A 24316-nucleotide genomic window follows, 5' to 3' on the forward strand; every position below is an offset into this window, starting at 1 on the left:
AAAAAGATTTTGTGTGATCGGGGCCTGAACATGCAGGAGGGTGAAAGGAGGGCAAGGAATAGAGTGAATTGGAGCGATGTGGTATACAGGGGTTGACGTGCTGTCAGTGGATTGAATCAAGGCATGTGAAGCGTCTGGGGTAAACCATGGAAAGCTGTGTAGGTATGTATGTTTGCGTGTGTGGACGTGTGTATGTACATGTGTATGGGGGGGGGGGGTTGGGCCATTTCTTTCGTCTGTTTCCTTGCGCTACCTCGCAAACGCGGGAGACAGCGACAAAGTATAAAAAAAAAAAAAAAAAAAAAAAAATATATATATATATATATATATATATATATATATATATATATATATATATATATATATATATATATATATATATATATGCGTGCATAGTGCCATTGTACAAAGGCAAAGGGGATAAGATTGAGTGCTCAAATTACAGAGGTATAAGTTTGTTGAGTATTCCTGGTAAATTATATGGGAGGGTATTGATTGAGACGGTGAAGGCATGTACAGAGCATCAGATTGGGGAAGAGCAGTGTGGTTTCAGAAGTGGTAGAGGATGTGTGGATCGGGTGTTTGCTTTGAAGAATGTATGTGAGAAATACTTAGAAAAGCAAATGAATTTGTATGTAGCATTTATAGATCTGGGGAAGGCATATGATAGAGTTGATAGAGATGCTCTGTGGAAGGTATTAAGAATATATGGTGTGGGAGGCAAGTTGTTAGAAGCAGTGAAAAGTTTTTATTGAGGATGTAAGGCATGTGTACGTGTAGGAAGAGAGGAAAGTGATTGGTTCTCAGTGAATGTAGGTTTGCGGCAGGGGTGTGTGATGTCTCCATGGTTGTTTAATTTGTTTATGGACGGGGTTGTTAGGGAGGTGAATGCAAGAATTTTGGAAAGAGGGGCAAGTATGAAGTCTGTTGGGGATGAGAGAGCTTGGGAAGTGAGTCAGTTGTTGTTCGCTGATGATACAGCGCTGATGGCTGATTCATGTGAGAAACTGCAGAAGCTGGTGACTGAGTTTGGTAAAGTGTGTGAAAGAAGAAAGTTAAGAGTAAATGTGAATAAGAGCAAGGTAATTAGGTACAGTAGGGTTGAGGGTCAAGTCAATTGGGAGGTAAGTTTGAATGGAGAAAAACTGGGTATATTTGAAGGAATAGTGGTTCCAACAATGTTGTATGGTTGCGAGGCATGGGCTATGGATAGAGTTGTGAGCAGGAGGATGGATGTGCTGGAAATGAGATGTTTGAGGACAATGTGTGGTGTGAGGTGGTTTGATCGAGTAAGTAACGTAAGGGTAAGAGAGATGTGTGGAAATAAAAAGAGCGTGGTTGAGAGAGCAGAAGAGGGTGTTTTGAAATGGTTTGGGCACATGGAGAGAATGAGTGAGGAAAGATTGACCAAGAGGATATATGTGTCGGAGGTGGAGGGAACGAGGAGAAGTGGGAGACCAAATTGGAGGTGGAAAGATGGAGTGAAAAAGATTTTGAGTGATCGGGACCTGAACATGCAGGAGGGTGAAAGGAGGGCAAGGAATAGAGTGAATTGGATCGATGTGGTATACCGGGGTTGACGTGCTGTCAGTGGATTGAATCAGGGCATGTGAAGCGTCTGGGGTAAACCATGGAAAGCTGTGTAGGTATGTATATTTGCGTGTGTGGATGTATGCATATACACGTGTATGGGCGTGGGTTGGGCCATTTCTTTCGTCTGTTTCCTTGCGCTACCTCGCAAACGCAGGAGACAGCGACAAAGCAAAAAATATATATATATATATATATATATTTCCCTGGGGATAGGGGAGAAAGAATACTTCCCACGTATTCCCTGCGTGTTGTAGAAGGCGACTAAAAGGGAAGGGAGCGGGGGGCTGGAGATCCTCCCCTCTCGTTTTTTTTTTTTTTTTTTTTTCCCAAAAGAAGGAACAGAGAAGAGGTCCATTTGAGGATATTCCCTCAAAGGCCCAGTCCTCTGTTCTTAACGCTATCTCGCTATCGCGGAAGTAGCGAATAGTATGAAAAAAAAAATATATATATGGAAATCCTCCCCTCTCATTTTTTGATTCTCCAAAGGAAGGAACAGAGAATGGGGCCAAGTGGAGATTTCCCTCAAAGGCTCAGTCCTCTGTTCCTAAATATATATATATATATATATATATATATATATATATATATATATATATATATATATATTTTCATACTATTCCCCATTTGCCGCATTAGCGAGGTAGCGTTAAGAACAGAGGACTGGGCCTTTGAGGGAATATCCTCATATGGCCCCCTTCTCTGTTCCTTCTTTTGGAAAATTTAAAAAAGAATGAGAGGGGAGGATTTCCAGCCCCCCGCTCCCTTCCCTTTTAGTCGCCTTCTACGACATGCAGGGAATACGTGGGAAGTATTCTTTCTCCCCTATATATATTTATCTGTTTATTCATTTTGCTCTGTCGCCGTCTCCCGCGTTAGCCTGGTAATGCAAGGAAACAGACAAAAGAATGGCCCAACCCACCCACACACACACGCATACACACACACGTCCACACACACCACATATACACACCCATACATCTCAACGTATACATACATATACACACACAGACATATATACCCATGTACATAATTCATACTGTCTGCCTTTATTCATTCCCATCGCCACCCTGCCACACATGGAATAACAACATCCTTCCTCCTCATGTGTGTGAGGTAGTGCTAGGAAAAGACAACAAAGGCCCTATTCGTTCACACTCAGTCTCTAGCTGTCATGTAATAATGCACCGAAACCACAGCTCCCTTTCCACATCCAGGCCCCACAGAACTTTCCATGGTTTACCCCAAACGCTTCACATGCCCTGGTTCAATACATTGACACCACGTCGCCCTTAGTGTACCACATCGTTCCAATTCACTCTATTCCTTGCACGCCTTTCACCCTCCTGGATGTTCAGGCCCCGATAACTCAAAATCTTTTTCACTCCATCTTTCCACCTCCAATTTGGTCTCCTACTTCTCCTCGTTCCCTCCACCTCCGACACATATATCCTCTTGTTCAATCGTTCCTCACTCATTCTCTCCATGTGCCCATACCATTTCAAAACACCCTTTTCTGCTCTCTAAACCACGCTCTTTTTATTTCCACACATCTCTCTTACCCTTACGTTACTTACTCGATCAAACCACCTCACACCACACATTGTCCTCAAACATCTCATTTCCAGCACATCCATCCTCCAGCGCAGAACTCTATCCATAACCCATGCCTCGCAACTATACAACATTGTTGGAACCACTATTCCTTCAAACATACCCATTTTTGCTTTCCGAGATAATGTTCTTGACTTCCACACATTCTTCAAGGCTCCCAGGATTTTCGCCCCCTTCCCCACCCTATGATCCACTTCCGCTTCCATGGTTCCATCCGCTGCCAGATCCACTCCCAGATATCTAAAACACTTTACTTCCTCCAGTTTTTCTCCATTCAAACTTACCTCCCAATTGACTTGACCCTCAACCCTACTGTACCTAATAACCTTGCTCTTATTCACATTTACTCTTAACTTTCTTCTTTCACACAGTTTACCAAACTCAGTCACCAGCTTCTGCAGTTTCTCACATGAATCAGACACCAGAGCTGTATCATCAGCGAACAACAACTGACTCACTTCCCAAGCTCTCTCATCCCCAACAGACTTCATACTTGCCCCTCTTTCCAAAACTCTTGCATTCACCTCCCTAACAACCCCATCCATAAACAAATTAAACAACCATGGAGACATCACACACAATTTAATGATACTCTCTCACCCCAACTCACATATATATATATATATATATATATATATATATATATATATATATATATATATATATATATATATATTTTAGGGAGGATAAAAAGATGTTCTGGAAGGAGGTAAATAAAGTGCGTAAGACAAGGGAGCAAATGGGAACTTCAGTGAAGGGCGCAAATGGGGAGGTGATAACAAGTAGTGGTGATGTGAGAAGGAGATGGAGTGAGTATTTTGAAGGTTTGTTGAATGTGTTTGATGATAGAGTGGCAGATATAGGGTGTTTTGGTCGAGGTGGTGTGTAAAGTGAGAGGGTTAGGGAAAATGATTTGGTAAACAGAGAAGAGGTAGTGAAAGCTTTGCGGAAGATGAAATCCGGCAAGGCAGCAGGTTTGGATGGTATTGCAGTGGAATTTATTAAAAAAGGGGGTGACTGTATTGTTGACTGGTTGGTAAGGTTATTTAATGTATGTATGACTCATGGTGAGGTGCCTGAGGATTGGCGGAATGCGTGCATAGTGCCATTGTACAAAGGCAAAGGGGATAAGAGTGAGTGCTCAAATTACAGAGGTATAAGTTTGTTGAGTATTCCTGGTAAATTATATGGGAGGGTATTGATTGAGAGGGTGAAGGCATGTACAGAGCATCAGATTGGGGAAGAGCAGTGTGGTTTCAGAACTGGTAGAGGATGTGTGGATCAGGTGTTTGCTTTGAAGAATGTATGTGAGAAATACTTAGAAAAGCAAATGGATTTGTATGTAGCATTTATGGATCTGGAGAAGGCATATGATAGAGTTGATAGAGATGCTCTGTGGAAGGTATTAAGAATATATGGTGTGGGAGGAAAGTTGTTAGAAGCAGTGAAAAGTTTTTATCGAGGATGTAAGGCATGTGTACGTGTAGGAAGAGAGGAAAGTGATTGGTTCTCAGTGAATGTAGGTTTGCGGCAGGGGTGTGTGATGTCTCCATGGTTGTTTAATTTGTTTATGGATGGGGTTGTTAGGGAGGTAAATGCAAGAGTTTTGGAAAGAGGGGCAAGTATGAAGTCTGTTGGGGATGAGAGAGCTTGGGAAGTGAGTCAGTTGTTGTTCGCTGATGATACAGCGCTGATGGCTGATTCATGTGAGAAACTGCAGAAGCTGGTGACTGAGTTTGGTAAAGTGTGTGGAAGAAGAAAGTTAAGAGTGAATGTGAATAAGAGCAAGGTTATTAGGTACAGTAGGGTTGAGGGTCAAGTCAATTGGGAGGTGAGTTTGAATGGAGAAAAACTGGAGGAAGTGAAGTGTTTTAGATATCTGGGAGTGGATCTGGCAGCGGATGGAACCATGGAAGCGGAAGTGGATCATAGGGTGGGGGAGGGGGCGAAAATTCTGGGGGCCTTGAAGAATGTGTGGAAGTCGAGAACATTATCTCGGAAAGCAAAAATGGGTATGTTTGAAGGAATAGTGGTTCCAACAATGTTGTATGGTTGCGAGGCGTGGGCTATGGATAGAGTTGTGCGCAGGAGGATGGATGTGCTGGAAATGAGATGTTTGAGGACAATGTGTGGTGTGAGGTGGTTTGATCGAGTGAGTAACGTAAGGGTAAGAGAGATGTGTGGAAATAAAAAGAGCGTGGTTGAGAGAGCAGAAGAGGGTGTTTTGAAGTGGTTTGGGCACATGGAGAGAATGAGTGAGGAAAGATTGACCAAGAGGATATATGTGTCGGAGGTGGAGGGAACGAGGAGAAGAGGGAGACCAAATTGGAGGTGGAAAGATGGAGTGAAAAAGATTTTGTGTGATCGGGGCCTGAACATGCAGGAGGGTGAAAGGAGGGCAAGGAATAGAGTGAATTGGAGCGATGTGGTATACTGGGGTTGACGTGCTGTCAGTGATTGAATCAAGGCATGTGAAGCGTCTGGGTTAAACCATGGAAAGCTGTGTAGGTATGTATATTTGCGTGTGTGGACGTATGTATATACATGTGTATGGGGGGGGGTTGGGCCATTTCTTTCGTCTGTTTCCTTGCGCTACCTCGCAAACGCGGGAGACACCACGTCGACCCCAGTGTACCACATCGTTCCAATTCACTCTATTCCTTGCACGCCTTTCACCCTCCTGGATGTTCAGGCCCCGATAACTCAAAATCTTTTTCACTCCATCTTTCCACCTCCAATTTGGTCTCCTACTTCTCCTCGTTCCCTCCACCTCCGACACATATATCCTCTTGTTCAATCATTCCTCACTCATTCTCTCCATGTGCCCATACCATTTCAAAACACCCTTTTCTGCTCTCTAAACCACGCTCTTTTTATTTCCACACATCTCTCTTACCCTTACGTTACTTACTCGATCAAACCACCTCACACAACACATTGTCCTCAAACATCTCATTTCCAGCACATCCATCCTCCAGCGCAGAACTCTATCCATAGCCCATGCCTCGCAACCATACAACATTGTTGGAACCACTATTCCTTCAAACATACCCATTTTTGCTTTCCGAGATAATGTTCTCGACTTCCACACATTCTTCAAGGCTCCCAGGATTTTCGCCCCCTTCCCCACCCTATGATCCACTTCCGCTTCCATGGTTCCATCCGCTGCCAGATCCACTCCCAGATATCTAAAACACTTTACTTCCTCCAGTTTTTCTCCATTCAAACTTACCTCCCAATTGACTTGACCCTCAACCCTACTGTACCTAATAACCTTGCTCTTATTCACATTTACTCTTAACTTTCTTCTTTCACACAGTTTACCAAACTCAGTCACCAGCTTCTGCAGTTTCTGACATGAATCAGACACCAGCGCTGTATCATCAGCGAACAACAACTGACTCACTTCCCAAGCTCTCTCATCCCCAACAGACTTCATACTTGCCCCTCTTTCCAAAACTCTTGCATTCACCTCCCTAACAACCCCATCCATAAACAAATTAAACAACCATGGAGACATCACACACCCCTGCCGCAAACCTACATTCACTGAGAACCAGTCACTTTCCTCTCTTCCTACACGTACACATGCCCTACATCCTCGATAAAAACTTTTCACTGCTTCTAACAACTTGCCTCCCACACCATATATTCTTAATACCTTTCACAGAGCATCTCTATCAACTCTATCATATGCCTTCTCCAGATCCATAAATGTTCTGGAAGGAGGTAAATAAAGTGCGTAAGACAAGGGAGCAAATGGGAACTTCAGTGAAGGGCGCAAATGGGGAGGTGATAACAAGTAGTGGTGATGTGAGAAGGAGATGGAGTGAGTATTTTGAAGGTTTGTTGAATGCGTTTGATGATAGAGTGGCAGATATAGGGTGTTTTGGTCGAGGTGGTGTGCAAAGTGAGAGGGTTAGGGAAAATGATTTGGTAAACAGAGAAGAGGTAGTGAAAGCTTTGCGGAAGATGAAAGCCGGCAAGGCAGTAGGTTTGGATGGTATTGCAGTGGAATTTATTAAAAAAGGGGGTGACTGTATTGTTGACTGGTTGGTAAGGTTATTTAATGTATGTATGACTCATGGTGAGGTGCCTGAGGATTGGCGGAATGCGTGCATAGTGCCATTGTACAAAGGCAAAGGGGATGAGAGTGAGTGCTCAAATTACAGAGGTATAAGTTTGTTGAGTATTCCTGGTAAATTATATGGGAGGGTATTGATTGAGAGGGTGAAGGCATGTACAGAGCATCAGATTGGGGAAGAGCAGTGTGGTTTCAGAAGTGGTAGAGGATGTGTGGATCAGGTGTTTGCTTTGAAGAATGTATGTGAGAAATACTTAGAAAAGCAAATGGATTTGTATGTAGCATTTATGGATCTGGAGAAGGCATATGATAGAGTTGATAGAGATGCTCTGTGGAAGGTATTAATAATATATGGTGTGGGAGGAAAGTTTTTAGAAGCAGTGAAAAGTTTTTATCGAGGATGTAAGGCATGTGTACGTGTAGGAAGAGAGGAAAGTGATTGGTTCTCAGTGAATGTAGGTTTGCGGCAGGGGTGTGTGATGTCTCCATGGTTGTTTAATTTGTTTATGGATGGGGTTGTTAGGGAGGTAAATGCAAGAGTTTTGGAAAGAGGGCAGTATGAAGTCTGTTGGGGATGAGAGAGCTTGGGAAGTGAGTCAGTTGTTGTTCGCTGATGATACAGCGCTGGTGGCTGATTCATGTGAGAAACTGCAGAAGCTGGTGACTGAGTTTGGTAAAGTGTGTGGAAGAAGAAAGTTAAGAGTAAATGTGAATAAGAGCAAGGTTATTAGGTACAGTAGGGTTGAGGGTCAAGTCAATTGGGAGGTGAGTTTGAATGGAGAAAAACTGGAGGAAGTGAAGTGTTTTAGATATCTGGGAGTGGATCTGGCAGCAGATGGAACCATGGAAGCGGAAGTGGATCATAGGGTGGGGGAGGGGGCGAAAATTCTGGGGGCCTTGAAGAATGTGTGGAAGTCGAGAACATTATCTCGGAAAGCAAAAATGGGTATGTTTGAAGAATAGTGGTTCCAACAATGTTGTATGGTTGCGAGGCGTGGGCTATGGATAGAGTTGTGCGCAGGAGGATGGATGTGCTGGAAATGAGATGTTTGAGGACAATGTGTGGTGTGAGGTGGTTTGATCGAGTGAGTAACGTAAGGGTAAGAGAGATGTGTGGAAATAAAAAGAGCGTGGTTGAGAGAGCAGAAGAGGGTGTTTTGAAGTGGTTTGGGCACATGGAGAGAATGAGTGAGGAAAGATTGACCAAGAGGATATATGTGTCGGAGGTGGAGGGAACGAGGAGAAGAGGGAGACCAAATTGGAGGTGGAAAGATGGAGTGAAAAAGATTTTTTTTGATCGGGGCCTGAACATGCAGGAGGGTGAAAGGAGGGCAAGGAATAGAGTGAATTGGAGCGATGTGGTATACCGGGGTTGACGTGCTGTCAGTGAATTGAATCAAGGCATGTGAAGCGTCTGGGGTAAACCATGGAAAGCTGTGTAGGTATGTATATTTGCGTGTGTGGACGTATGTATATACATGTGTATGGGGGGGGGGTTGGGCCATTTCTTTCGTCTGTTTCCTTGCGCTACCTCGCAAACGCGGGAGACAGCGACAAAGTATTAAAAAAAATATATATATATATATATATATATATATATATATATATATATATATATATATATATATATATATATATTATATTTATTTATTATACTTTGTCGCTGTCTCCCGCGTTTGCGAGGTAGCGCAAGGAAACAGACGAAAGAAATGCCCACCCCCCCCCCCATACACATGTATATACATACGTCCACACACGCAAAAATACCTACCTACACAGCTTTCCATGGTTTACCCCAGACGCTTCACATGCCCTGATTCAATCCACTGACAGCACGTCAACCCCAGAATACCACATCGATCCAATTCACTCTATTCCTTGCCCTCATTTCACCCTCCTGCATGTTCAGGCCCCGATCACACAAAGTCTTTTTCACTCCATCTTTCCACCTCCAATTTGGTCTCCCACTTCTCCTCGTTCCCTCCACCTCCGACACATATATCCTCTTGGTCAGTCTTTCCTCACTCATTCTCTCCATGTGCCCAAACCATTTCAAAACAACCTCTTCTGCTCTCTCAACCACGCTCTTTTTATTTCCACACATCTCTCTTACCCTTACGTTACTTACTTGATCAAACCACCTCACACCACACATTGTCCTCAAACATCTCATATCCAGCACATCCATCCTCCTGCTCACAACTCTATCCATAGCCCATGCCTCGCAACCATACAACATTGTTGGAACCACTATTCCTTCAAACATACCCATTTTTGCTTTCCGAGATAATGTTCTCGACTTCCACACATTCTTCAAGGCTCCCAGAATTTTCGCCCCCTCCCCCACCCTATGATCCACTTCCGCTTCCATGGTTCCATCCGCTGCCAGATCCACTCCCAGATATCTAAAACACTTTACTTCCTCCAGTTTTTCTCCATTCAAACTTACCTCCCAATTGACTTGACCCTCAACCCTACTGTACCTAATTACCTTGCTCTTATTCACATTTAACTTTCTTCTTTCGCACACTTCATCAAACTCAGTCACCAGCTTCTGCAGTTTCTCACATGAATCAGCCACCAGCGCTGTATCATCAGCGAACAACAACTGACTCACTTCCCAAGCTCTCTCATCCCCAACAGACTTCATACTTGCCACTCTTTCCAAAACTCTTGCATTCACCTCCCTAACAACCCCATCCATAAACAAATTAAACAACCATGGAGACATCACACACCCCTGCCGCAAACCTACATTCACTGAGAACCAATCACTTTCCTCTCTTCCTACACGTACGCATGCCTTACATCCTCGATAAAAACTTTTCACTGCTTCTAACAACTTTCCTCCCACACCATATATTCTTAATACCTTCCACAGAGCATCTCTATCAACTCTATCATGTGCCTTCTCCAGATCCATAAATGCTACATACAAATCCATTTGCTTTTCTAAGTATTTCTCACATACATTCTTGAAAGCAAACACCTGATCCACACATCCTCTACCACTTCTGAAACCACACTGCTCTTCCCCAATCTGATGCTCTGTACATGCCTTCACCCTCTCAATCAATACCCTCCCATATAATTTACCAGGAATACTCAACAAACTTATACCTCTGTAATTTGAGCACTCACTCTTATCCCCTTTGCCTTTGTACAATGGCACTATGCACGCATTCCGCCAATCCTCAGGCACCTCACCATGAGTCATACATACATTAAATAACCTTACCAACCAGTCAGTAATACAGATTATATGGGAGGGTATATATTGAGAGAATGAAGGCATGTACAGAACATCAGATTGGGGAAGAGCAGTGTGGTTTTAGAAGTGGTAGAGGATGTGTGGATCACATGTTTGCTTTGAAGAATGTATGTGAGAAGTACTTAGAAAAGGAAATGGATTTGTATTTAGCATTTATGGATCTGGAAAAGTCATATGATAGAGTTTATAGAGATGCTCTGTGGAAGCTATTAAGAGTATATGGTGTGGGAGGCAAGTTGTTAGAGGCAATGAAAAGTTTTTATCGAGGATGTAAGGCATGTGTACAAGTAGGAAGAGAGGATAGTGATTGGTTCTCAGTGACTGTCGGTTTGCGGCAGGGTTGCGCGATGTCTCCATGGTTGTTTGATTTGTTTATGGATGGGGTTGTTAAGGATTATAATGCAAGAGTTTTAGAGAGAGGGGCAAGTATGCAGTCTGCTGTGGATGAGAGGGGTTGGGAAGTGAGTCACTTGTTGTTCGCTGATGATACTGCGCTGGTGGCTGATTCATGTGAAAAACTGCAGAAGCTGGTGACAGTTTGGTAGTGTGTGAAAGAAGAAAGCTGAGAGTAAATGTGAATAAGAGCAAGGTTATTTATTAGGTTCAGTAGGGCTGAGTGACAAGTCAGTTGGTAGGTAAGTTTGAATGGAGAAAAACTGGAGGTAGTGAAGTGTTTTAGATATCTGGGAGTGGATCTGGCAGTGGATGGAACCATGGAAGCAGAAGTGAGTCACAGGGTAGGGGAGGGGGTGAAAGTTTTGGAAGCGTTGAAAAATGTGTGGAAGGCGAGAACATTATCTTGGAAAGCAAATATGGGTATGTTTGAAGGAATAGTGGTTCCAACAATGTTATATTGTTGTATGGGTTATATGGGTTGTGCGGAGGAGGGTGGATGTGTTGGATATGAGATGTTTGAGGACAATTTGTGGTGTGAGGTTGTTTGAATGAGTAAGTAATGAAGGGATAAGAGAGATGTGTTGTAATAAAAAGAGTGTGGTTGAGAGAGCAGAAGAGGGTGTATTGAAATGGTTTGGTCACATGGAGAGAATGAGGGAGGAAAGATTGGCAAAGAGGATATGTATGTCAGAGGTGGAGGGAACAAGAAGTGGGAGACCAAATTGGAGGTGGAGGGATGGAGTGAAAAAGATTTTGAGTGATTGGGGCCTGAACATGCAGGAGGGTGAAAGGCGTGCAAGGAATAAAGTGAATTGGAATGATGTGGTATACCGGGGTAGACGTGCTGTCAGTGGATTGAACCAGGGCATGTGAAGCATCTGGGGTAAACCATGGAAAGTTTCATTGGGCCTGGATGTGGAAAGGGAGCTGTGGTTTCGGTGCATTATACATGACAGCTAGAGACTGAGTTTGAACGAATGTGGCCATTGTTGTCTTTTCCTAGCGCTACCTCGCGCACATGCAAGGGGATGGGGTTGTCATGTCACGTGTGGTGGGGTGGCGATGGGAATGAATAAAGGCAGCAAGATGAATTATGTACATTTGTATATGTGTATATGTCTGTGTATGTATACCTTGCAAACGCGGGAGACAGCGACAAAGTATAAAAAAAAAAAAAAAAATGTATATATATATGTATACATTGAAATGTAGAGGTATGTATATGTGTGTGTGTGGACGTGTATGTATATACATGTGTATGTGGGTGGGTTGGACCATTCTTTCATCTGTTTCTTTGCACTAGTGCAGGAGACAGCAACAAAGTATAATAAATATAAGTAAATAATCCCTTTTGATATCTAGTCTTTTCTTAATATCCATTTGGTTTTAATTGTACATTCTAGAGACCCTGTAGTAGAAGGTGGTAACATCCTCAGTGTGCAAACTCTGTTAGCTACTAGGGGCTGGAACTGAGTAGGTCAGTGACAGTATGTCATTGACTGTCTCTGATTGGTTTAGGACAAAGCCAAAATGAATGAGTTTCTGCAGATATGGTTGAGTGGTTAGCAAAGAATGAGGAAGACTAGTGCTTACTCCCTGTTAATACTGAGGGTTGGAAGGTCTCAACCTTGATTTTCTTAGAAAAGTGTTATAGAATGTTTCTTCTGCTCGTGGGACACTAGCTTGTAGAGAAAAGTTTATTTTTCAAAATTCAAAACCTACATTTTTGTAATTTTCTTCAGGTGAATTACTTGGCCAGCATTAACACAGAGGATGATGGTGATGCAACAGATTCAGAATCTGGTGATGTAAATGAAGATGATATAGAAAATGACAGCAGTGGCTTAGATGAGGAGGATGATAATGCTGATGAGGCAGGCAGTCTTGATGAAGATGACACAGGTGATGAAAATGGAAAAGAAGTGGAGGAAGGTAAAAAAACGAAAAATAAACCAGAGATGGGAGTCAACGTTGTTGCAGATGATGGTACATTGGATTCAGAATACAGTGATGAAGATGACAGTAATGATGAAGATGAGAATGAAGATGATGACAGTGGTGAGGCAGACAGTCTTGATGATTATGAAAATGGAGAAGAAAAGGGAGATGAAAAGTCAGATCAACCACAGTTGGGAGGTGATGTAAAGACTGATGGAGATAGTGGTATTGATGATCCTCCACATGAAAAAGGAAAGGATACAAAAGGTAAAAAGTTGTTTGAACAGCAAAAGACATCAAAATTACAAACCAAAAAGACTAGCTCTTCTGTGGTGATAAAGCCATTAAGATCTCAAGCCACAAAGCCAGATAAAAGCAGTATAAAACAATTTACATTAGGAATTCACGGTGTTGCATCACGTGAATATAAAGAGGACTCTTCGGATGAAGAAGATCTCAGGAACACAATAGGTTAGTAGAATTGCATAAAACATTTTTATCAGCATGCATGTTTGCATAAAATGTGACTGGTTTTACTGTATGATTTTGAATATAATGACACTGGAAAGTGCCTCATATGATGAATTATGAGGAAATATTAAGAATTAGATGTGTAAATCAGTAGCTGAAGAAGCAGGTAAGAGCGTAGTTCATTTCACTAAGTACTTCTTTATAATGCACATTAGATTTTTTTTTTTTTTTTTTTTTTTTTTTTTTTGCCGCTGTCTCCCGCGTTTGCGAGGTAGCGCAAGGAAACAGACGAAAGAAATGGCCCAACCCACCCCCATACACATGTATATACATACGTCCACACACGCAAATATACATACCTACACAGCTTTCCATGGTTTACCCCAGACGCTTCACATACCCTGATTCAATCCACTGACAGCACGTCAACCCTGGTATACCACAACGATCCAATTCACTCTATTCCTTGCCCTCCTTTCACCCTCCTGCATGTTCAGGCCCCGATCACACAAAATATTTTTCACTCCATCTTTCCACCTCCAATTTGGTCTCCCTCCTCTCCTCGTTCCCTCCATCTCCGACACATATATCCTCTTGGTCAATCTTTCCTCACTCAATCTCTCCATGTGCCCAAACCATTTCAAAACACCCTCTTCTGATCTCTCAACCACGCTCTTTTTATTTCCACACATCTCTCTTACCCTTACGTTACTTACTCGATCAAACCACCTCACACCACACATTGTCCTCAAACATCTCATTTCCAGCACATCCATCCTCCTGCGCACATCTCTATCCATAGCCCACGCCTCGCAACCATACAACATTGATGGAACCACTATTCCTTCAAACATACCCATTTTTGCTTTCGGAGATAATGTTTTTGACTTCCACACATTTTTCAAGGCTCCCAGGATTTTCGCCCCCTCCCCCACCCTATGATCCACTTCCGCTTCCATGGTTCCATCCGCTGCCAGATCCACTCCCAGATATCTAAAACACTTTACTTCCTCCAGTTTTTCTCCATTCAAACTTACCTCCCAATTGACTTGACCCTCAACCCTACTGTACCTAATTACCTTGCTCTTATTCACATTTACTCTTAACTTTCTTCTTTCACACACTTTACCAAACTCAGTCACCAGCTTCTGCAGTTTCTCACATGAATCAGCCACCAGCGCTGTATCATCAGCGAAAAATCTTTCTAGCTTTGTTTATTCTTCAAGCATTCAGCTATTACACTGCAGGGTGGATAAGCAGAACCTCCTTAAACCAGCCCATTCTTGATTCTCCTGTAGAGAATCTTACAGTGATTACTCCTCTCACAACCTCCCTCACTCTCTGCATCCATCTTACAGAGGCACATTATATCAGGCTTTTCTTATGGCTGTACCATCCTCAACATTATGTATGGCAACTGTAACATACATCTTATGTGACATATTTCCTCAGATGTCCTCCTCCTTTGTTCTGTCTTTGTTTCTGTATCCTTTTAGAAAAATCTTTATCAGCTGCTTGCACTTTAAAAGTCAGATTGTTATAGACCAATATACCATAAACTTTTCTTGCATGATTGTTTGAAAGTGTTCTAACCTTCCTTCCCACTGTAACTTCCAAAAGATTTAGAATAAGATAAAATGTTTAATGAATTTTATTGCTTTGAGTATGAATATTGATATAAGTTCCCTGGTGTATGAATTTCCTGTAATGAAAATATTGAATTCTATGCTGTAAGGTGGAGGGGTATATTACTTTGCTTGTGAATGACTGTGACTGGATTATTAGAAATGAACCAAACTTTTTTTTAGGTAGTAGTTGGTAGGCAGCCAACAACCAGGGAGGTATACTACCCGCCAGGGTATCAGTAGGGTTAGTGACATCTGCTTAGTGAGCCAGCAATTTAGTGGTTGTCAAGTTGCACTCCTCTGACCCAGGTTGCTGTTTTTTCTTTCTGCCTTACTAACGTATGGACGACTGGCATTTTGTCCACAAACATAGTCTCTCCTTGTCATATTAAACATTTGACTACACTTAACGTGTGCAGCTCATTCTTCCTAACTCTAGATTTCCTATGGTGAGCACTATGCACTAGCCCTACCTTTTGATAACATGGTAGGAGCATTAGATAGAAGTAGTTCATAGGAATATTAGGCATGATTATTAGGAAGGAACATTAGGTAGAAGCAGTATGTAGGAACATTAGATAGGTGTAGTCATTGGGAGCATTAGATAGCAGCCTTTGCAAACACTGCACTAGACTTGCTCTCTGCCAGTTGCATGTTATGGGTGACATACTAAAGGCTGAGAAGCGGCACTGAGTTCTTTAGTATGGAAACTTTTGCCGTGGCCACCCCTTTGAGGAAGTTCTAATTGGAGTAGGCATCAGAGATATAAATAGACATCAGAGATATAGATAGATAGAACCAAACTTTTTTCACAGGTTCTCTGTGAAAAGATAAACCTGCGATTGAGTTTTCAAAGGTCATGTGGTCACATATACTGAAATGCCAACATGTGCTCATGTATGCAATTTCTCACGATCTTCGAAATTGGATATAGACCAAACTTATACCAGAGATACTGCATACATAGTTTTGCATCTGATCTAGTTTCAGAGGTTGGGGTCAAGATGCCACTAAATGCTTTTGCACATAGTAACTCATAACTTCTTTCTTTTCACAAAGTGTTTGTCATTTTCTTTTTAGCAAGGTTGTGTTAAGAATTCTCATACACATTGGAGATATATTGGTATTATTCTTTCTCCCATCTTAAGGGATGATGTTTGAGAACTTTTATTGAATACTGTATGCAGTGTTCTAAAGCATACCTGATTAGGTTTTTGGGTTCATGGGGTCAGAGTTCAACTTCACAAAGTCATGTGTCCTAAAGTATTACTGAATACTTATATGCACAATATTTTATGACGGTGATTGGATTAGAATCAAAGTTGAACACAGATACTGCTAACAAAGCTCTACACCTGATCAAGGGGTGTTCCAGGACAAGTACAGATGCTCCCCATCATATGTCTGAGTTCCATTTTGACTGGTCAGAACTCGAAATGGACATAAGTCAGACACATGTCATGTAGCATTCGTATACTTGTTCAGCATTCTTTTATCCTACTCAGTTTCTATCATGATTATTTGAATTTTCATTAACCAGCTTTATCATATGATTCTCATTTTACCTTTTATTAAAGATTCTTTAGTTCATGGATTGATTCATCCAAACATTCAATTAACTTTTCAGCAGCTCCTTTTTCAGCAAATGCTGCTTCACCTGTGATTTGAATGTTGTGCAAGCTATATCTTCTTTTAGATGTATTGAACCAACCATGACTTGCTGTGAAGCTCTTGATGTAATCCTCTCCTGCTCTCTTCTTCAAAGTCTCAAAAAGACTTCTAGCCTTTGCCTCTGTTGTTAGTAAGCTTAGTGGTGCATGTTTTTTATTTTGATCATCCATCCACAGCATCAAAAACTTTTTCATTTTGTAGATGGGCCCTTGTTGTTTTATACTTGCCAAACCTTTTATTGCTTCACATATTTTTTTCTTTGTCCTTTGAAACTGTGGAGACTATTGAATAGGACAGCTGTAGATGATGTGCAATCACATTAACTTTTTTTCCTCCTGAATAATATTGGGTGATTACCTTAATTTTCAATACCACATCAAGCATCTTCCTCAGCTTCTTGCCAGATCTGTCAACATATGATAGGATTTTCCTTTTGCTCATCATCATCTTTGGGGTTTGATATAAAATTGGTGCAATCCAGCATGAAAATTTGTTGGATTCACTTGAATAATGCTTGCTTACTGAATGGTAACTAAGAGCGAGAACTGAGAGATAGGTAGTACCTTGGAGGAAAGGAACCTGGATGTTTTGGCTCTGAGTGAAACGAAGCTCAAGGGTAAAGGGGAAGAGTGGTTTGGGAATGTCTTGGAAGTAAAGTCAGGGGTTAATGAGAGGACAAGAGCAAGGGAAGGAGTAGCACTACTCCTGAAACAGGAGGGGTGGGAGTATGTGATAGAGTGTAAGAACGTAAACTCTAGATTGATAAGGGTAAAACTGAAAGTGGATGGAAAGAGATGGGTGAGAGTGTAAGAAAGTAAACTCTAGATTGATATGGGTAAAACTGAAAGTGGATGGAGAGAGATGGGTGATTATTGGTGCATATGCACCTGGGCATGAGAAGAAAGATCATGAAAGGCAAGTGTTTTGGGAGCAGCTGAGTGAGTGTGTTAGTAGTTTTGATGCACTAGACCAGGTTATAGTGATGGGTGATTTGAATGCAAAGGTGAGTAATGTGGCAGTTGAGGGATAATTGGTGTACACGGGGTATTCAGTGTTGTAAATGGAAATGGTGAAGAACTTGTAGATTTATGTGCTGAAAAAGTACTGTTGATTTGGAATACCTGGTTTAAAAAGAGAGATATACGTAAGAATATGTATGTTAGTAGGAGACATGGCCAGAGAGCGTTATTGGATTACGTGTTAATTGATAGACGCGCGAAAGCGAGACTTTTGGATGTTAATGTGCTGAGAGGTGCAACTAGAGGGATGTCTGATCATTATCTAGTGGAGGCAAAGGTGAAGATTTGTAGGTTTTCAGAAAAGAAGAGAGAATGTTGGGGTGAAGAGAGTGGTGAGAGTAAGTGAGCTTGGGAAGGAGACTTGTGTGAGGAAGTACCAGGAGAGACAGTACAGAATGGAAAAAGGTGAAAACAAAGGACATAAGGGGAGTGGGGGAGGAATAGGATATATTTAGGGAAGCAGTAATGGCTTGCACAAAAGATGCTTGTGGCATGAGAAGCGTGGGAGGCGGGCAGATTAGAAAGGGTAGTGAGTGGTGGGATGAAGAAGTAAGATTATTAGTGAAAGAGAAGAGAGAGGCATTTGGATGATTATTGAAGGGAAATAATGCAGATGAGTGGGAGATGTATAAAAGAAAGAGGCAGGAGGCCAAGAGAAAAGTGCAAGAGGTGAAAAAGAGGGCAAATGAGAGATGGGGTGAGAGAGTATCATTAGATTTTAGGGAGAATAAAAAGATGTTTTGGAAGGAGGTGAAGGGGCCTTATGGGGAGGTGATAACAAGAAGTGGTGATGTGAGAAGGAGATGGAGTGAGTATTTTGAAGGTTTGTTGAATGTGTTTGATAATAGAGTGGCAGATATAGGGTGTTTTGGTCGAGGTGGTGTGCATAGTGAGAGGGTTAGAGAGAATGATCAGGTAAACAGAGAAGAGGTAGTAAAAGCTTTGCGGAAGATGAAAGCCGGCAAGGCAGCAGGTTTGGATGGTATTACAGTGGAATTTATTAAAAAAGGGGGTGACTGTATTGTTGACTGGTTGGTAAGGATGTTTATGTATATATGACTCATGCTGAGATACCTGAGGACTGGCAGAATGCTTGCATAGTGCCATTGTACAAAGGCAAAGGGGATAAGGGTGAGTCCTCAAATCACAGAGGTGTAAGTTTGTTGAGTATTCATGGGAAATTAAATGGGAGGGTATTGATTGAGAGGGTGAAGGCATGTACAGAGCTTCAGATAGGGGATGAGCAGTTTGGTTTCAGTAGTGGTAGAACATGTGTGGATCAGGCGTTTGTTTTGAAAAATATATGTGAGAAATACTTAGAAAAGCATATGGATTTGTATGTAGCATTTATGGATCTGGAGAAGGCATATGATAGAGTTGATAGAGATGCTCTGTGGAAGGTATTAAGAATATATGGTGTGGGAGGTAAGTTGTTAGAAGCAGTGAAAAGTTTTTATCGAGGATGTAAGGCATGTGTACGTGTAGGAAGAGAGGAAAGTGATTGGTTCTCAGTGAATGTTGGTTTGCAGGAGGGGTGTGTGATGTCTCCATGGTTGTTTGATATGTTTATGGATGGGGTTGTTAGGGAGTTTTGGAAAGAGGGGCAAGTATGCAGTCTGTTGTGGATGAGAGAGCTTGGGAAGTGAGTCAGTTGTTGTTCGCTGATGATACAGCACTGGTGGCTAATTCGGGTGAGAAACTGCAGAAGCTGGTGACTAAGTTTGGTAAAGTGTGAGAAAGAAGAAAGCTGAGAGTAAATGTGAATAAGAGCAAGGTTATTAGGTACAGTAGGGTTGAGGGACAAGTCAGTTGGGAGGTAAGTTTGAATGGAGAAAAACTGGAGGAAGTGAAGTGTTTTATATATCTGAGAGTGGGTTTGGCAGCAGATGGAACCATGGAAGCAGAAGTGAATCATAGGGTGGGGGAGGGGGCGAAAGTTCTGGGAGCGTTGAAAAATGTATGGAAGTTGAGAACGATATCTTGGAAAGCAAAAATGGATATGTGTGAAAGAATCGTGGTTCCAACAATGTTATATGGTTTCTAGGTGTGGGCTATAGATAGAGTTGTGCGCAGGAGGGTGGATGTGCTGGAAATGAGATGTTTGAGGACAATATGTGGTGTGAGGTGGTTTGATCGATTAAGTAATGAAAGGGTAAAAGAGAGATGTGTGGTAATAAAAAGAGTGTGGTTGAGAGAGCAGAAGAGGGTGTTTTGAAATGGTTTGGTCACATGGAGAGAATGGGTGAGGAAAGATTGACAAAGGAAATATGTGTCAGAGGTGGAGGGAATGAGGAGAAGTGGGAGACGAAATTGAAGGTGGAAAGATGAAGTGAAAAAGATTTTGAGTTGTTGGGGCCTAAACATGCAGGAGGGTGAAAGGCGTGCAAGGAATAGAGTGATTTGGAACGATGTGGTATACCGGGGTCGACGTGCTGTCAGTGGATTGAACCAGGGCATGTGAAGCATCTGGGGTAAACCATGGAAAGTTCTGTGTGGCCTGGATGTGGAAAGGGAGCTGTGGTTTCGGTGCATTATACATGACAGCTAGAGACCGAGTGTGAACAAATGTGGCCTTTGTTGTTTTTCTTAGCACTCTTTCGCGCACATGCGGGGGGAGGGGGTTTTATTTCATGTGTGGTGGGGTGGCAATGGGAATGAATAAAGGCAGACAGTTTGAATTATGTACATGTGTTTATATGTATATGTCTGTGTGTGTATATATATGTGTACGTTGAGATGTATAGGTATTTATATTTGCGTGTGTGGACGTGTATGTATATACATGTGTATGTGGGCGGGTTGGGCCATTCTTTCGTCTGTTTCTTTGCTCTACCGCGTTAACACGGGAGACAACAACAAAGTATAATAAATAGATAAATAAATAAATGGTGAGGTGCCTGAGGATTGGCGGAATGCTTGCATAGTGCCATTAAACAAAAGCAAAGGGGATAAAAGTGAGTGCTCAAATTAGAGAGGTATAAGTTTGTTGACTAATCCTGGGAAATTTCATGGGAGGGTATTGATTGAGAGGGTGAAGGCATGTACAGAGCATCAGATTGGGGAAGAGGATGTGTGGATGAGGTGTTTGCTTTGAAGAATGTATGTGAGAAATACTTAGAAAAGCAAATGGATTTGTATGTAGCATTTATGGATCTGGAGAAGGCATATGATAGAGTTGATAGAGATGCTCTGTGGAAGGTATTAAGAATATATGGTATGGGAGGCAAGTTGTTAGAAGCTGTGAAAAGTTTGTATCGAGGATGTAAGGCATGTAGGAAGAGAGGAAAGTGATTGGTTCTCAGTGAATGTTGGTTTGTGGCAGGGGTGTGTGATGTCTCCATATTTGTTTAATTTGTTTATGGATGGGGTTGTTAGGGAGGTGAATGCCAGAGTTTTGGAAAGAGGGTCAAGTATGCAGTCTGTTGTGGATGAGAGAGCTTGGGAAGTGAGTCAGTTGTTGTTCACTGATGATACAACGTTGGTGGCTGATTCAGGTGAGAAACTACAAAAGCTGGTGACTGAGTTTGGTAAAGTGTGTGAAAGAAGAAAGCTGAGAGTAAATGTGAATAAGAGCAAGGTTATTAGGTACAGTAGAGTTGAGGGACAAGTCAATTGGGAGGTAAGTTTGAATGGAGAAAAACTGGAGGAAGTGAAGTGTTTTAGATATCTGGGATTGGATGTGGCAGCGGATGGAACCATGGAAGCGGAAGTGAATCATAGGGTGGGGGAGGAGGCGAAAGTTTTGGGAGCATTGAAAAATGTGTGGAAGGCGAAAGCATTATCTCGGAAAGCAAAAATGGGTATGTTTGAAGGAGTAGTGGTTCCAACAATGTTATATGGTTGCGAGGCGTGGGCTATGGATGGAGTTGTGCGCAGGAGGGTGGATCTGCTGGAAGTGAGATGTTTGAGGACAATATGTGGTGTGAGGTGGTTTGTTCGAGTAAGTAATAATAGGGTAAGAGAGATGTGTGGTAATAAAAAGAGTGTGGTTGAGAGAGCAGAAGAGGGTGTTTTGAAGTGGTTTAGTCACATGGAGAGAATGAGTGAGGAAAGATTGACCAAGAGGATATATGTGTCAGAAGTGGAGGGAATGAGAAGTGGGAGACGAAATTGAAGGTTGAAAGATGGAGTGAAAAAGATTTTGAGTGATTGGGGCCTGAACATGCAGGAGGGTGAAAGGCGTGCAAGGAATAGAGTGAATTGGAACGATGTGGTATACCGGGTCGACATGCTGTCAATGGATTGAATCAGGGAATGTGAAGCGTCTGGGGTAAACCGTGGAAAATTCTGTGTGGCCTGGATGTGGAAAGGGAGCTATTGTTTCGGTGCATTATTGCATGGCAGCTAAAGATTGGATGTGAACGAATGTGGCCTTTGTTGTCTTTTCCTAGCACTACCTCGCGCACATGAGGGGGTTGTTATTTCATGTGTGGCGATGGGAATGAATAAAGGCAGACAGTATGAATTATATACATGTGTATATATGTATATGCCTGTGTGTATATATATATGTATACGTTGAGATGTATAGGTATGTATATTTGCGTGTGTGGATGTGTAAGTATATACATATGTATGTGGGTGGGTTGGGTCATTGTTTCGTCTGTTTCCTTGCGCTACCTCGCTAACACAGGAGACAGCGACAAAGCAAAATAAATGAATAAATAGATATGTTTTTTTGTTTATATTTTTTTGGTGAGAGTAAGGGAGCTTGGAAAGGAGACTTTTGTGAGGAAGTACCAAGAGAGATTGAGTGTAGAATGGCCAGAGGTGAGAACAAATGACATGAGGGAAGTGGGTGAGGAATGGGATGTATTTAGAGAAGCAGTGATGGTTTGCGCAAAATATGCATGTGGCATGAGAAAGGTGGGAGACGGGCAGATTAGAAAGGGTAGCGAGTGGTAGGATGAAGAAGTAAGATTGTTAGTGAAAGAGAAGAGAGAGGCGTTTGGACTATACTTGCATGGAATTAGTGCTGATGACTGGGAGATGTATAAAAGAAATCAGCAAGAGGTCAGGAGAAAGGTGCAAGATGTGAAAAAGAGGGCAATTGAGAGTTGATTTGAGAGAGTATCATTAGATTTTATGGAGGATTAAAGGATGTTTTGGAAAGAGGTAAATGATGTGCATAAGACAAGAGAACAGATGGGAACATTGGTGAAGGGGGCTATTGGGGAGATAATAACAAGTAGTGATGAAGTGAGAAGGAGAGGGAGTTAGTGTTTTGAAGTTTTGTTAAATGTGTTTGATGATAGATTAGCAGATATAGGGTGTTTTGGTTGGAGTAGTGTGCGAAGTGAGGGGGTCAAGGAGAATGGTTTGGTAAGCAGAGAAAAGGTAGTGAAAGCTTTGTGGAAGATGAAAGCCGGTAAGGCAGCGGGTTTGGATGGTATTGCAGTGGAATTTATTAAAAAAGGGGGTGAACGTGTTGTTGACTGGTTGGGAATGATATTCAGTGTATGTATGGACCTTGGTGAAGTGCCTGAGAATTGGTGGCAATGCATGCATAGTGCCATTGTACAAAGGCAAAGGGGATAAGGGTGAGTGTTCAAACTACAGAGGCATAAGTTTGTTGAGTATCCCTGGGAAATTATATTAGAGGGCATTGATTAAGAGGGTAAAGGCATGTACAGAGCATCAGATTGGGGAAGAGCAGTGTGGTTTCAGAAGTGGTAGAGGATGTGTGGATCAGGTGTTTGCTTTGAAGAATATATGTGAGAAATACTTAGAAAAACAGATGGATTTGTATGTAGCATTTATGGATCTGGAGGAAGCATATAATAAGGTTGACAAAGATACTTTGTGGAAGGTTTTAAGCATATATGGTGGGAGGTAAGTTGCTAGAAGCAGTGAAAAGCTTTTACCAAGGATGTAAGGCATGTGTACGAGTAGGAAGAGAGGAGAGTGAATGTCGGTTTGTGGCAGGGGTGTGTGATGTCCCCCTTGGTTGTTTGATTTCTTTATGGATGGGATGGTTAGGGAGGTAAAAGCAAGTTTTGGAGAGAGAGGCAAGTATGCAGTCTGTTGTGGATGAGAGAGGCCTGGGAAGTGAGTCAGTTGTTGTTTGCTGATGATACAACTCTGGTGGCTGATTCAGGTGAGAAACTGCAGAGGTTGGTGACTGAATTTGGTAAAGTGTGTGAAAGGAGAAAGTTGAGAGTAAATGTGAATAACAGTAATGTTATTTGGTTCAGTAGGGTTGAAGGACAAGTTAATTGGGAGGTATGTTTGAATGGAGAAAAACTGAAGGAAGTGAAGTGTTATATATACTTGGGAGTGGACTTAGCAGTGGATGGAACCATAGAAGCGTAAGTGAGTCACAGGGTGGGGGAGGGGGCAAAGATTCTGGGAGTGATGAAGAATGTGTGGAAGGAGAGAATGTTATCTCATAGAGCAAAAATGGGTATGTTTGAAGGAATAGTGGTTTGAACAATGTTATATGGTTGTGAGGCGTGGACTATAGATAGGGTTGTATGGAGTGGGGTGGATGTGTTGGAAATGAAATGTTTGAGGACAATACGTCGTGTGAGGTGGTTTGATTGAGTAGGTAAAGAAAGGTAAGAGAGATGTGGAGTAGTAAAAAGAGTGTGGTAGAGAGAGCTGAAGAGGGTGTGTTGAAATGGTTTGGACATATGGA

The 24316-nt window shown here is 42.1% G+C and overlaps 1 protein-coding gene across 1 annotated transcript in view; it reads left to right on the forward strand.

Moving 5' to 3' along the window:
- Positions 1 to 24316, forward strand: part of LOC139759048 (ribosome biogenesis protein bop1-A) — a 408882-nt gene that overhangs the window by 45031 nt on the left and 339535 nt on the right. Inside the window, exon 2 of the mRNA XM_071680955.1 lies at positions 12698 to 13364. Within this exon, the coding sequence (XP_071537056.1) occupies positions 12698 to 13364 (667 nt within the window). The remainder of the gene's footprint in view (positions 1 to 12697; positions 13365 to 24316) is intronic.

This window comes from Panulirus ornatus, chromosome 32 (assembly GCF_036320965.1).
Source record: "Panulirus ornatus isolate Po-2019 chromosome 32, ASM3632096v1, whole genome shotgun sequence".
NCBI classification, from domain to species: Eukaryota; Metazoa; Arthropoda; class Malacostraca; order Decapoda; family Palinuridae; genus Panulirus; species Panulirus ornatus.